This window comes from Sminthopsis crassicaudata, chromosome 1 (assembly GCF_048593235.1).
Source record: "Sminthopsis crassicaudata isolate SCR6 chromosome 1, ASM4859323v1, whole genome shotgun sequence".
Classification (NCBI taxonomy): domain Eukaryota; kingdom Metazoa; phylum Chordata; class Mammalia; order Dasyuromorphia; family Dasyuridae; genus Sminthopsis; species Sminthopsis crassicaudata.
In genome coordinates this window covers 50045757-50058431 of record NC_133617.1, presented here as the reverse complement: position 1 = coordinate 50058431, position 12675 = coordinate 50045757, and the positions used below count along the sequence as shown (strand labels likewise).

Below are 12675 nucleotides of genomic sequence, written 5' to 3'. Positions count from 1 at the left end.
TCCCACAACTCCCAGGGGGAAAATGGAGAGCCTTGGACTCTCCAGCGCTTTCAGACCAAGGAAACTTTATAATAGCAACAGTGAATAGATTGTCTTAAGCCATTTACAATCCAGTCTTGGCTCCGATAATTTGATTTGTAGGAAGGGAAGAGGAGTGGAATTATGCACAGTAGCCCTTTGATAATTTAACAGGCTCCAAAAATATGGAAATCCCTTGCTGGCAGAGGATGGAGGCTGCCTGCCAAGGGCTAGCAGTGGCCAATTCCGTCCAGGGGCCAATCTCTTCAGTAAATGCTGCTCCTTTCCCCTGCCTGCCACCCCATCCCAGCCCCTGTGCCAACATCAGCCCTGGTTCCATGTTGAAGATCAATGGAGAAATAAGGTAAGAGACTGGAGATTTGAGCCCGGAGTCTGTCCAGTGGGCTGGCCATAAGAGTACACTCAGCAAGCTTGGCAGAAATTGCATCTGGCTTTGAATATTCATTTTGGGTCCAGATTTCTCTTAGAATCAAAGTTGGAAGGGACCCAAGAGATAATGTGAACCTTGGTTTCCCCATCTATAAAATGGGAGGGTTGGGTAAGGAAATCTCTAAGCCATCCTCCATTTCTAAATCCTGTGGCTCTATGTTCTATGTTCTGAATCCTTTCTAGCTCCGATATTCTGTCTCATGTTCTCAGGTCCCTTGTGGCTGGGTCACAAATCAGAATCTTCTCTGCTAGGGGCTGATCAGAAGATGAAGGCAATCGAAACAAATCTGCAAGCTTTTTTGAAGTCACTCTTCAAGTCAACGAGATTTGTTATTTGAATAGTCTAAAAGAAATTGACTAAAATTGGTCTTTCTCTTTATTATTTTTCCTTTGAGTATAAAGTCATGCTCTGCTCAGTCATTTGGCCCCGAGGCACCAAAATGAAACTAAAGTATACTAAGAGACAGGCTGTCTACATGGGAGAAAGTGTGGCACGATAACCCGGCAGCTGAGCAGACCAGGATTTGAATCCCTGGCTCTAACCCCTTACTTTGAGTTTAGGGGAATTTGGGTGAAATATGTTCTCTCACCGGGGTGTCCACTTCCTCATCTGAGGATGAGGAGGAAGGACGACCTGTAAACTAGGGCTCGTGCTTCCTTTCAGTTCTGACTTTGGGGGTTCCAGGAGCCCTCCCCCAAACACTGACATTTCAGGGTCTTCCCAGCTCTGATTTTCTACATTCTTTGTTCTAAGGTCCCCTTCGGTTCCAACGTTTCTAATTCCTGGAGGAATTACATAATCCTAAACACTAAACCCAGCCTCAACCTAATCCTTGAGTGTTCCAGACTGAACATCGAACCCAGACAATCTCCACCCTGATTCCAGTCCCAGCTGTATCTTAATGCTCACCAGATATATAACGTATAAATCCTCTTGCTCATTAAGAGGAAACCAGGCAAGAAAGTGTGGATGAAGACAGAGCTCAGAGCACAACGGTCCCCGACTGTAATCAGGATGCTTCCTCTGTGTCTGAAGAACACCATTTGGACAGATCGCCCACTTAACAGATGGAAACAATTCTTTCACTGCCCCCATGCCTGTCCCACTTGGCTGACTCCCACCAGCTAAGTAGGGTCAGACTAGTCGACTCTAGATAGGAAGTCAGGTCTCTTCTCTCCTTGTCTCCCAACCCCTCCTCCAGCTAGAGGTGAGGGTCAGAACACTTGGCCCTGAAAATGATGGGGAAGGGTGGTGCTGTCCCCGGTGACACATGCAAATGTCCCCCAATCATACACAAATCCATGCATGGTCCTGTCTTCCTATGTATTAAATGAGGTCGTTGGGAAAGCCCTCATGTTCCAGTCCTTAGCAGAGGGGAGGAATGGGGAGCCATGGGCTTGTCCTCCATCTTAAAAGGCCTTCTCTCCAGGCTAATGAGCCAGGTCCCCTGCTTTCAAACTGAATCTTTAGGCAGATCCATCCCTTTCTGGGGATCCAGAAAAGGTAACCTACATGGAATGTCCAGGGGTCTCTCTCTATCCCTGGAGACCTCAACACATCTCTACAGCTTGGAACTAATAGGACATTTCCTATTACCTCACCACAGTCAACCAGTAATCTAAGTCCCTTACATTCCGGCTCTGACATAAGTCTCAAGTCAGACCCCTACTTGCTACTCTGATAGCCCCCATTCATTCAGATTTTATCTATCAGCTCTTACCTGGGCTTTTATAACAGCTCCCCAAAAGATTCTCTGCTTCTGGTGTTTTCCTCTCTACTCCATCAGGTAGATTGATACAATGGAGAGAATGATCAATTTTGGAGTCAAAAGACCTTAGGTTCAAACCCCAGCCCTTCCACCTCCTACCAGTTACTTAGCCTGTATGTGCCTCAGTTTCCTTGTATATAAAATGAGGTGAGAGGCCCTTAAAGCTCTAACTTCATGATCCCATGAGCTCTCCTTCACAGACCATGCGAACTACCTTCATAAAACCCAATCCAATTGTGGCTCTCACCTACTCTGATCCCTTTTATGGCTCCCCAGTATCCACAGGGAAAGAAAAATTCTTTAGGTTACCATTCAAGGTCCCCCACAGCCTGACTTTAATCTGCCTTCGTGGATTTATTTCCCTGTTCCATAGGTTATGTTGCAAACAAATTGGATTAATTGCTATCTTTAAATGTGTCCTGTATTCTCCTCCTCCTGTCATCTTTTCCTTGAAAATTCTCCCCATTTTACAAGGCTCAGCTTAGGTGTCTCTTCTTCTAGACAAACAGAAGTTTATTGAGCTTTGTGTGTCGTTATGGACCCCAGCACATTCTGCTTTGTTGTGTGTGTGTGTGTGTGTGTGTGTGTGTGTGTGTATGTGTGGGATGTGTGTGTTTCAATCTACCTAGTAGAGTATGAGCTCCATGAGGACATCTCTTACTCATCTCACTCCTCCTAGAGCAAACCCATCACCGGGGCCTGCAGTGTGACAATAAGTACTTAACAAATGCTTATTCAATAAAATTAGTATCTATTAAGTGATTGCCTAGCACTCTAGTAGGCACTTGAACTAGTGAATGAAGAAAAGAGTGAATAAAGGAAAGAAGAGGCAACCATATATGCAGCGTTGGGAAACTCCCCTAGAATACAGAATGTTAGATGTGAGGAGGCTTGGAACATGAACTATCAGAGCTAGGCTGGGAGGGCCCTTGGAACCCAGGATGTCAGAGCTGGGAGGACCCTTAGAACCCAGGATGTCACAGCTGGGAGGGCCCTTAGAACCCAGGAGGTCAGAGCTGGGAGGGCCCTTAGAACCCAGGAGGTCAGAGCTGGGAGGGCCCTTAGAACCCAGGATGTCAGAACTGGGAGGGCCCTTAGAACCCAGGATGTCAGAGTTGGCAGGTTCCTTAAAAAACAGTATCAGAGCTGGGAAGGTCCTTATCTTGCAAAATGTCAGAGATGGAAGGAATTGTAGAATTTAGGATATCAGAACTGAGAAGACCCTGAGAATCTAAGAGTCATGGAACATGAAATGTCAGAGCTGGGAGGTACTTAAGAGATCAACTAGTCCCATTTCCCAGTGAAGAAAATAGGACCAAAAGTATGGATGGGAAAACCAAAGCTCAGACAGACTGAATCTCTCACTCCCAGTACAGTAAGTACAGTGGTTGAGGGCTTACAAAGCAAGACCACCCAGAGACATAATTCTCAGGCAGGCCAAGACCTGTTAGGGAGCCCCAGATGACAAAATACTGAGTCTCCTGACTCCACTCATTACTCTCTGCCTTCAGAGTTGCATTGAATTTAAAGAGAGAATCAAAGGGCTTCTAAGTGTGTCTGTGTATGTGTATTTCTCTCTGTGTGTGTCTATGTGTAAAGCTGTGGTGAGGGACGAGGGAGAGAGGACACTCCCAAATACCTAATTAGCCACACTCCCTGGGATCAAGAAGTCAACAGAATTCAGTTCAACCCAGCATTTGCCCGATGCCCACTCTATTCAAGTGGGAAGACTTGAGTTCCAGTCCTCTGAGCCTGGGTTTCTTTTTCTCTAAAGGGAATTGGACCAGATGGGCTCTAAAATCCTTCCAGCTCCAAATCCTATAATTATCCCATAAGCTGTAAAATGGGGATATTAACACTTTCTCAACCTCCTCAAAAGATTGCCTTGAAGATCAAAGTGTTTTGTAGCTGTAAGATACAATCTATAAGCGGAATTACTATGTAAATTTTAGGTACTAAATAAATGCTACTGTTATCCAAGCAAACAATCAACAAGTATTTACTAAGTGGCTATTATGAGCAAGGTATTGGGGATGTACAAAAATTAACCAGTCCCTGCCTTCAGTGAGTTACAGTCCATCAAAGAGAGGCAACATGAGCATACGGAGATATGCACAAAATTGATGTTAGACAATTTGGGGCTAATTGGGAATGGGAGGAAGGAACAAGCATTTATTTAATACCGTGAGGAGTGCTTGATGAGGAAAAGTCTCATTGTAAAAGGTGACCTTTGAGCTGAGCCTTGGAAAAATTCTGTGAAAGGGAATCCCAGGCACGGGGGCCGCTTGTGCAAAGGGAGGGACAGGGTGATGAAGTATTATATGACAGTAAAAAGGCCATGTGTGAAGGAGAGTAATGTGTAAAAGGGGGCGGCTAGATGGCATGATAGTGGATAGATCACCAGTACTGAGTCAGGAAGACTGTGTGATCCTATGCAAGTCATTTAACCCTGTTTGCCTCAGTTTCCCCATCTGTCAAATGATCTGGGGAAAGAATTGACAAACCGCTTTAATATCTCTACCAAACAAATCCCAAATGGGGCCATGGGGACTAAGACAGGACTAAAATGACTGAACAACAAAATGTGTAATAAGTGCCAAGGTAAGTCGGGCCCAGGTTGGGAGGGCTTTAAATGTCAAACAATGAAGAGTCTATTTAATCCTGCAGGTAACAGAGAGCCACTAGCATTTATTATCATTATTATTAATCATGCCCGGTGGCTCCAGCTAATCCCAGGGACTTAAACTAGCTGGGATGCAATGAAATCTCCATCCAGGATCAGGGGTGTTAGAAGGTTTGCTGAGCCAGTCAGATAGAGCCTGGTTTTTCTTACCTCCCCCCACCCCCAGGAATTCCTCAATTAAGGCTGAACAGGACCCTGGGGGGCCCCTGGCCCAACCATCTGCCAAATGCTGCAATCCTTTCTGCATCATTCCTGACAGAGGGTCACCCAGCTTTGTGATTAAAAACTTCTAGGGGCAAGGAGCTCTTTGCCCTCCAGACTCGGACTATTGGGACAGTCATCTTTATATCAAATTCAGCCCGACTTCTCATAATTTCTCTTATCCCCACCCTTCCTGAAAGGAAAAAAGAGTTGGGAGTGAATTCCTGAAGCCGCGTCTTCGGCCCACTTCCCTGGTCAGCTCTCCATCTCATGCGTATTTGTATGTCCACATGCAAGTGGAGAAGGGAGGATGGTTAATGCAGACCCTCCTCACTGCCTACACACACCCTACACACACACACACACACACACACACACACACATATACACACACACACATACACACACACACACTCACCTACACACACACACACATACACACACACACACTCACCTACACACACATACACACATACACACACTCACCTACACACATACACTCACCTACACACACACACATACACACACACACACACACACACACAAAATCTGCCCCTGTTGACTGACTCCCCGAGCCCCACCCACACAAACACATATACATGTCCATGTCCGCAGACTTGCACAGCACGTGAATGCACATGTGTACAATGCCCTGGACACATGCACAAACCCACAGACATCCACAGCCCCCCTACATGCTGACCGACCTGCACACACATGCATGAGAGTGCATGGCACATAATACACACATGCACAAACCCACACACATACACACATGCACGCCAGCCAGCCATAGAGGCACTGAGGCTGTACTTTTTATCCTCCTGCTGATTCTTGGCTCTCTGGGGACTCATTCCTCCTATTCCCCTTTCAAACCCCACCTCCTCTAAGATTTTCTGATCATCTGAGCTGGAAGTGAGATTTCCATCTTGTCTGAGCATCTTGTCTGAAACTGTCTTATCGAGTTCTTTTCTTGATCACTGTTAATTGGTGCATCTGTCTCCTCTCTCCTACTGGGCTAGCAAGCAGGGAAGGGGGAATGAGCATTTTTTAAGTACCTACTCTGTCAGGAATTTTTTGTCTGTTTTTTCGAATATTATCTTATTTGTTCCTCACAACAACACTGAGAGCTCGGTGCCATTGTTTCCCCATTTTATAGATTGGGAAACTGAAGCAGAGTGAGGTTAAACGGCTTGCCCAGGATCACACAGCTAGTGTCTGAGGCTGAATTTGAACTCAACCCTTCTTGACTCCAGGCCCGGTGCTCTATCCATTGAATCTCCTAGTAGCTACAGTCTTCATGAGGGCCAGGTCTAGGGACACAGAATTCAGTCAGCCCATTTACAAGACACCTTCTATGCAATGGGCACTGTCCTAGGTGCTGAGGACAGAAAGACAAAATGAGACCTGTCTTCCATCAGCTTACAATCTCCATGTACACAGACAGAGAAGTAAATATAAGATGCAAAATAAATAGAGCAATTTCTGGAGAGGGGACACTAACAACTCAGGGGAATTGAAAATAGGCTCATGTCAGAATTGGGAGGATCACTAGAATACACCGAGGATCAGAACTAGGAGAGACCTTAGGACATAGAACAAGGAAAGTTTGAGCTGGAAGGACCTTTGAGAGATCATTTAGCCTAACCTCTTCATTTTACAGATCAAGTTACTTCTTCTGAACCTCAATTTTCCCACCTGTAAAGTGGGGGTGATAATCCCTGTCCTGTCCACCATATAGGGGGCACTGTGAAAAATCAAATAAGCATCTGAATGAAAAAGGGCTTTGTGAGATGCATGTGAACAATTACCACAGCAGGTGCTCAATAAAATTAGATGATTGATTGATCAAGCCTCAAGCTTTCTGGGGCTCGGACCACTGCTGTTCCCTTTCTCCCCTGGGAAAGAACGAATAGACCAGGTTCCTTGGGGACCCCCGCCCTTGTGCTGCTCATGGCTAATCCAACAATCCTGCCATGATGTAAGAAGAATTGGTCTTCCCTCTCCTTCCTTGGTCTGACTGTGTCCCCCCCTCCCCAGCCCTGGGGTTTAAGCTGATCAGCTTTCACCTGGCATAATGCCCTATAAGTCTCATCCCCTTCTCCATTCCTTTGCCTGTCTCTTCCACCACCCTCCCCCTTCCTTGTCTCTGGACTTCCCTCCCTCCTCTGCCGTCTCCCTCCGGATTCCACATCAGGGTCTCTTTGAATCTCCTGCTTCAGAGCTCCCTCGACTTATTTCCTACTCCTCCTAAAATCTATTGGGGAGTACACCCAGCCCAGACCCTGGTAGAAACTGCCATCCCTCCAAATCCTGGGGTTCTGGACAGGGTTCTATTTCTCCCCCATCTCTGATCAGTCACTTCCTTCCCTCCCTCAAAATAGCCCTTTTAAGACAAATATTACCATTAATATGCAAATGTATATACGATTAACATAAATAGAAAAAAAAACGGCATTGTGAATAATACCAGGGGAACACGAGCCACTACAGAGGGTGTTGGAGCATTAATATTCATCTGCTAATATGAATATATAAACCACTTCATAATAATATTGACATTAAGGCATTAACATTCATAGAAAAATTAATGACGCCCACCAGATGCGCCAAATTTGCCAGGTCCTGGGCCCAAGAGGGAGATAAGAATGGGGTGCTGGGTCCTGGGAAGCAGGATGGGGGAGGGGCAAGAAAATTTCCCAAACATTACTGAATTGCCCCAGGGACTAGGGGCCAGAGAGGCAGAGGAATCATAGGAATGACTGGAAATAAATGAGTTGTAGGAGGCAGGGAGTGAAATCCCCCCTCCCCAAATCCTATTCTTGCACTCAGCAGCATCTTTCCCTGGAAAGAAAATTGATAACTAAAAACAGCAGCCCCACATGTCTCCTCTCTGTCTCTCTCTGCCTTTCTCTCTGTGTCTCTCTTTGTCTCTTTCTGTCTCTCTCCACAAACACATGTTTACACACACACAAAACAAAACAAACTCAGAACAGAGGTTAGGGGAGAGGATATTTTTTGCTCTAGAATCTTATGTTTCTGAATGAGTTTTGTAACCAAGAGCCCACCCAGGTAATATCAGCATTGGCTTTCTCATCTCGGTGCAGGCTAGTGGCAGATTTCTGCCTCTGTCTGTAGCTTGACCTCAACCTACAAACGCAGACTATATTTAACAGGCTGTTTGTAATGAAATGAGTGTTTTATTCACGGGCTCCCCTCCCCCTCTCGTGCCCTCCTGGCTCCCAGCCCCCACTGTGCCACACCGATCTATTTTCGAGGCCCAGCATTGTCAGATGGTAACAGGTTTGTTCTGAGAGTGGCGACACACACACACACACACACACACAGCAGTTTTATTCTGATTGCCCAACTCAGAGACCAATCACGTCCATCAACACCAGCAGTTTTCATGGAAATGGTACTTATTTCCTCACCCTCTCCAAGAGGTCTGGTCCCACCTTCCACCTACATACATATACACACCCTAATCTCTCCAGTTTTCAGCATCCAGCCCTGTCCACACATTTCCACCTAAACAGTTTGCAGGTGTGACCAATATAGGGGTGGGAAGTACTGAGTTCCAAGGCCCACATCTGAATTCAGTTTCTTCAGCTACAAAATGAGGAAAATAATCCCTGCTCTTAATGACCTCACAGAATGATTCTGAGACCCAAAAAAGGTACTGGGCTTGCAAAGATAATCCCAATCAAATGTCTTTTCCTTCTTTGGCCATTGGAGAGCATTCTTCTCTCCTTGCCTTCAACTCAGGTCACTTGAAACACACACACACACACATACACACACACACACACACACACACACACACACACACAGTTCTACCTTAATTTATTGTCTCCCTTTCTAGTATCATATCACATAGAATGTAGATTGGGGAAGGACCTAGAAAATAGACTGTCAGCATTGGAAGTACCCTTAGAACAGGGAATGTCAGAACTGAGAAGCCCTGAAAACAGGATTTTGGAAGTAGAAGGGACCTTAGGAATCAAGGTAGTCCAATCCTCATTTTTCAGATAGGGAAATTGAGGCCCTAAATTCAAAGTGACTTACCCAAGTTGACAAATCTATCAATGTCTGAATTGAGGGCAGAAACCAGTTTTTCTGATTCTTAGCCCAAGGTTCTATCAGGAACCCCACATTTTTACTCCCCTCCATTCCACAACTCTCCTGTATACCCTCCAACCAGACTTATACTTAAGCATTGGGCACATTACCCTAGGACCTAAATGGTGTCAATGGACACCTTGCCTATTGAGCCCCTCTCGTCATTTCCTCTAGCACTGGGGGAAGCCATGATAACTCAAGCCCATTCCTCAGGGAAATTCCCAAACAAAGGTGTAAAACCATGATACAAAAAGGGTTTCAAAAGGGAGAAAACTGCCTATTGAACTCTGCTTGGATGAAAATGGACCCTCCAAGGCTCTAGCAGCTAGTTATATCCAGAGAAGCCTCAAAGAAAAAATCTGAGGGACAACATTTTAATCTTCTACCCTCTCTCCTTACGTCACCATTGGGGCATGGCACTTATCCAAATAGGGGTACTTAGACTTGCCATCCCAAAGATTCTATGAGCCAGAACATCCTAAAAGAGAGGAAGATAGACATTATTCCTTGCATTTGGGGCACACTGAGTACTCCTTCATTAATTCTATTTCCCTGGGTCCAGGAAGTCATTATCCATGGTAGATGAGTCCATGATTCTACCTCCCCCCAGTGTTTGGACTCTCCTCTCCCTGCCATGATGATGAAGACTGATCTCAATAGGAGAGTAACATAGAATTAGGGAGGGGTGTGTGTGTGTGTGTGTGTGTGTGTGTGTGTGTGTGTGTGTGTGTGTGTGTGTGTGTGTGACGGGGAGAGAGGAGGAAGGGAAGGTTAATTAAGAAGGAAAAAAAAATTACTTCGAGTCTCCCATCACCAAGACAACAATTCTCCCTCCCCTAATTTCCTGGATCACACCTCAGGAGCCCAGGACCCCAAGAGGACCTTGTGACTCAAGCCCTGGTCTCTTGCAAAGTGTGCTAGCAGCCCTGTGGGATAGCTTCCAGCCCCACCCGGGGTGGGAATCTTTCTAGATAGTGATGATTCATGTTTCACACATGTTGGAAAAGGGGAGGGAGTAGAAAGGGAAGGTTGAGGAATTTGGGCATCATCAGGGCCTCAGAAAAGTCCAATCTACCCCTTTTGTATCCAGTTCTTGAATCTTTTACAAATCTAGCCATTTCCATTACAGGGATAAGCTAAGGGAAATGAGTGGGAGATTTTGCTAGGTCAATTTAGGGTTTTTACTGGTTTGTGCTGAGAGTGTAAAGCATCAGCCGTTCCTTTCGGGGACCTGGCAAAGGCTTCTGAATGAACCAATCCCTGTAGATTTTGTCTGGACATCTGTCCAATATTCTCTCCACATGTCTGCCCCTTCAGGAAGAAACTCTGGGTGGAAAGGGCCCCCTGATTCATGTTTAAGACGTCTAGAAGATAGCATCGGGAGAGGTATGGGTTAGGGTCTCCAGCCAAAAGTAGAAGGTCTGAAGCACCAAGAGTTCTCTGGGGCTCAAGTACCTGCCCAGCAACTGGCACAAAGATCTTCTATGCATATTTCTATCTCCCTAAATATTCTTAATTGCTCACAAGGGAATTGGAAACATGGATGCCAACAACACAAACCTTCCATATTTACCATGTCAACTCTGCCCATAATTCCTATGCACAGGCATCCCCTCATAGAACAATTGATTAAATCAAGAACAACTGAACCCAAGATACAAGTTGAACCACAAACAATTTTCCTCTCCTGCCATCACTGGATTCTTCTTTATTTTAATGAAATCCTATTCTATAGAGACAGGTCGTCTGATTACAGGAAGCCCACCTCCTTCTGGTGGGCAATTTCCTATTTCTCTGTCTATCAAAACTAGCCAAATGATTCTCATTTCCACACCAGGATTCTGACCAGCTCTGCCTTGGAAGGACTCATTGTCTCCAGACACAGGGAACCCTTCACCCCATTTCCCCAACCTGCCTCATCCAAGATTAATTTGGGCATGAGGAAATGGCAGGGAGATGGAGGGGAAGGTAGGATGGAAGAAAGATGGGGTTAGATGCTTTCCAAAATGGACAATATCAATGGGCGAATGCAAGAGGAAGGGAGAGAAGGATTCTTTCCCCCAAACCATGGGGGGAGATTGCATTTTCACAAACAGGAACGCTCTTCCCCTATATCCTCTCTCCCCACACATAGCCATCCCCCTTTTCTTTGTAGTTACCAACTAGCTGGCCTCCTTGGCATCTGTTTGCACACTGGACAGTTGGACCTTTACTGTTTCTGATCTCCCCAGTCTCTTGCACAGGCGCGTCCCCTTTGTGAAAATTACCAATGGGATTCTGTCCGGAGGTTAAAACTTCCTGGGTTGCTCCTGTCAAAAGCTTGGATGAATGGAAAAGTAGGGAGGGGGACAGCTCTAATCTGCCCACACCACCCCTAGAAACCCAGGGGGAGTGGGAGGAGGAAAAGAGGGAGGGCTGATGGGGGAAGTGAAGAAGATGAGACAGAGGGGTCTGGGGGGAGGAAAGGTATAGGAGAGATGGGGGATGGGATGGAGAAAGGGAGAGGGGGAGAGAGAGAGAGGGAGAGGATGCTGAGGAGGAAGCAAAGGATGGAGGGAGGATGAAAGGCAATAGGAGGGTAGGAGTAAAAAGAAAAGAAGGAACACTGATGGAGGATAGGGGAAAGAGGAAGGAGAAAGGGGAAAGGAAAAGGAAGGGAAGGAGAAGAAGATGATGATAATAATGATGGTGATGATGATGATAACGATGCCAGGAGGTGGAGTGGGAGGGAGAGGGATGAGCGAAAGCAGGAGGGCGCTAGGATGCTAGGAGAGGGGAGCAGCGAGGAGGAGAGGAGGGGGCCGGCGGCGGGCGGCCCCGGGGTGGGGTGGGGAGCGGAGGGAGGGGCGGGGCGGGGGCGCACCTTTGTGCATGCCGGTGTAGCGGTCCTTGAGCACCGTCAGCTCGTAGATCTTGCCGAATTGCTCGAAGAGGGGCTTGAGGTCCTTCTCCTCCAGGTTGCGGGGGATCTGGCCGACGAAGAGCTTGATCGCGTCCAGGTCCTTCATGCTGTCCGGCTGGACCGGGGGCTCGGGGCCGCTGCTCATGGGGGAGGCTCTGGACTGCAGGAGTTGCTGCTGCTGCTGCCGCCTCGCCTCGCTCTCCGTCAATCTGGCCATGCCCGAGACCGACACAGGTTGGATAAGAGCAAATGAACGGAGGAGAAAAAGCTCTCAGCTGGAGAGGAAGCTCTCGCTCTCAGGCCAGCGGCTGCATCAGGACCACAAAAGAAGCGCTCCGTAGCGACACCTGCTGGCCCGAGAGCGGCGCTGCAGCCTTGGGCGCCGGGGCCCCCGCCTGGGGAGGGAGGGAGGGAGGGAGGGAGGGAGAGAGAAAGGAGGGAGGGCGGGAAAGAGCATGAGGGAGGAGAGAGGGCCTGAAGGCAGAGGAGGTCAGGGAGTGCAGGGATGGAGCTGCGAGCTCCCCCTCCCA

At 47.1% G+C, this 12675-nt stretch overlaps 1 protein-coding gene across 4 annotated transcripts in view; it reads right to left on the bottom strand.

Annotated features, from left to right (window-relative positions):
- The window catches only part of CELF5 (CUGBP Elav-like family member 5), a 71826-nt gene extending 59367 nt beyond the window's left edge, over positions 1-12459 (bottom strand). For all 4 annotated transcript variants that reach the window (XM_074302167.1, XM_074302169.1, XM_074302170.1 and 1 more), the window contains exon 1: positions 12107-12459. In XM_074302167.1, coding sequence (XP_074158268.1) covers positions 12107-12362 — 256 coding nt within the window. In that variant the 5' untranslated portion in view covers positions 12363-12459. The remainder of the gene's footprint in view (positions 1-12106) is intronic.
- Between the last annotated feature and the right edge of the window lie 216 nt (positions 12460-12675).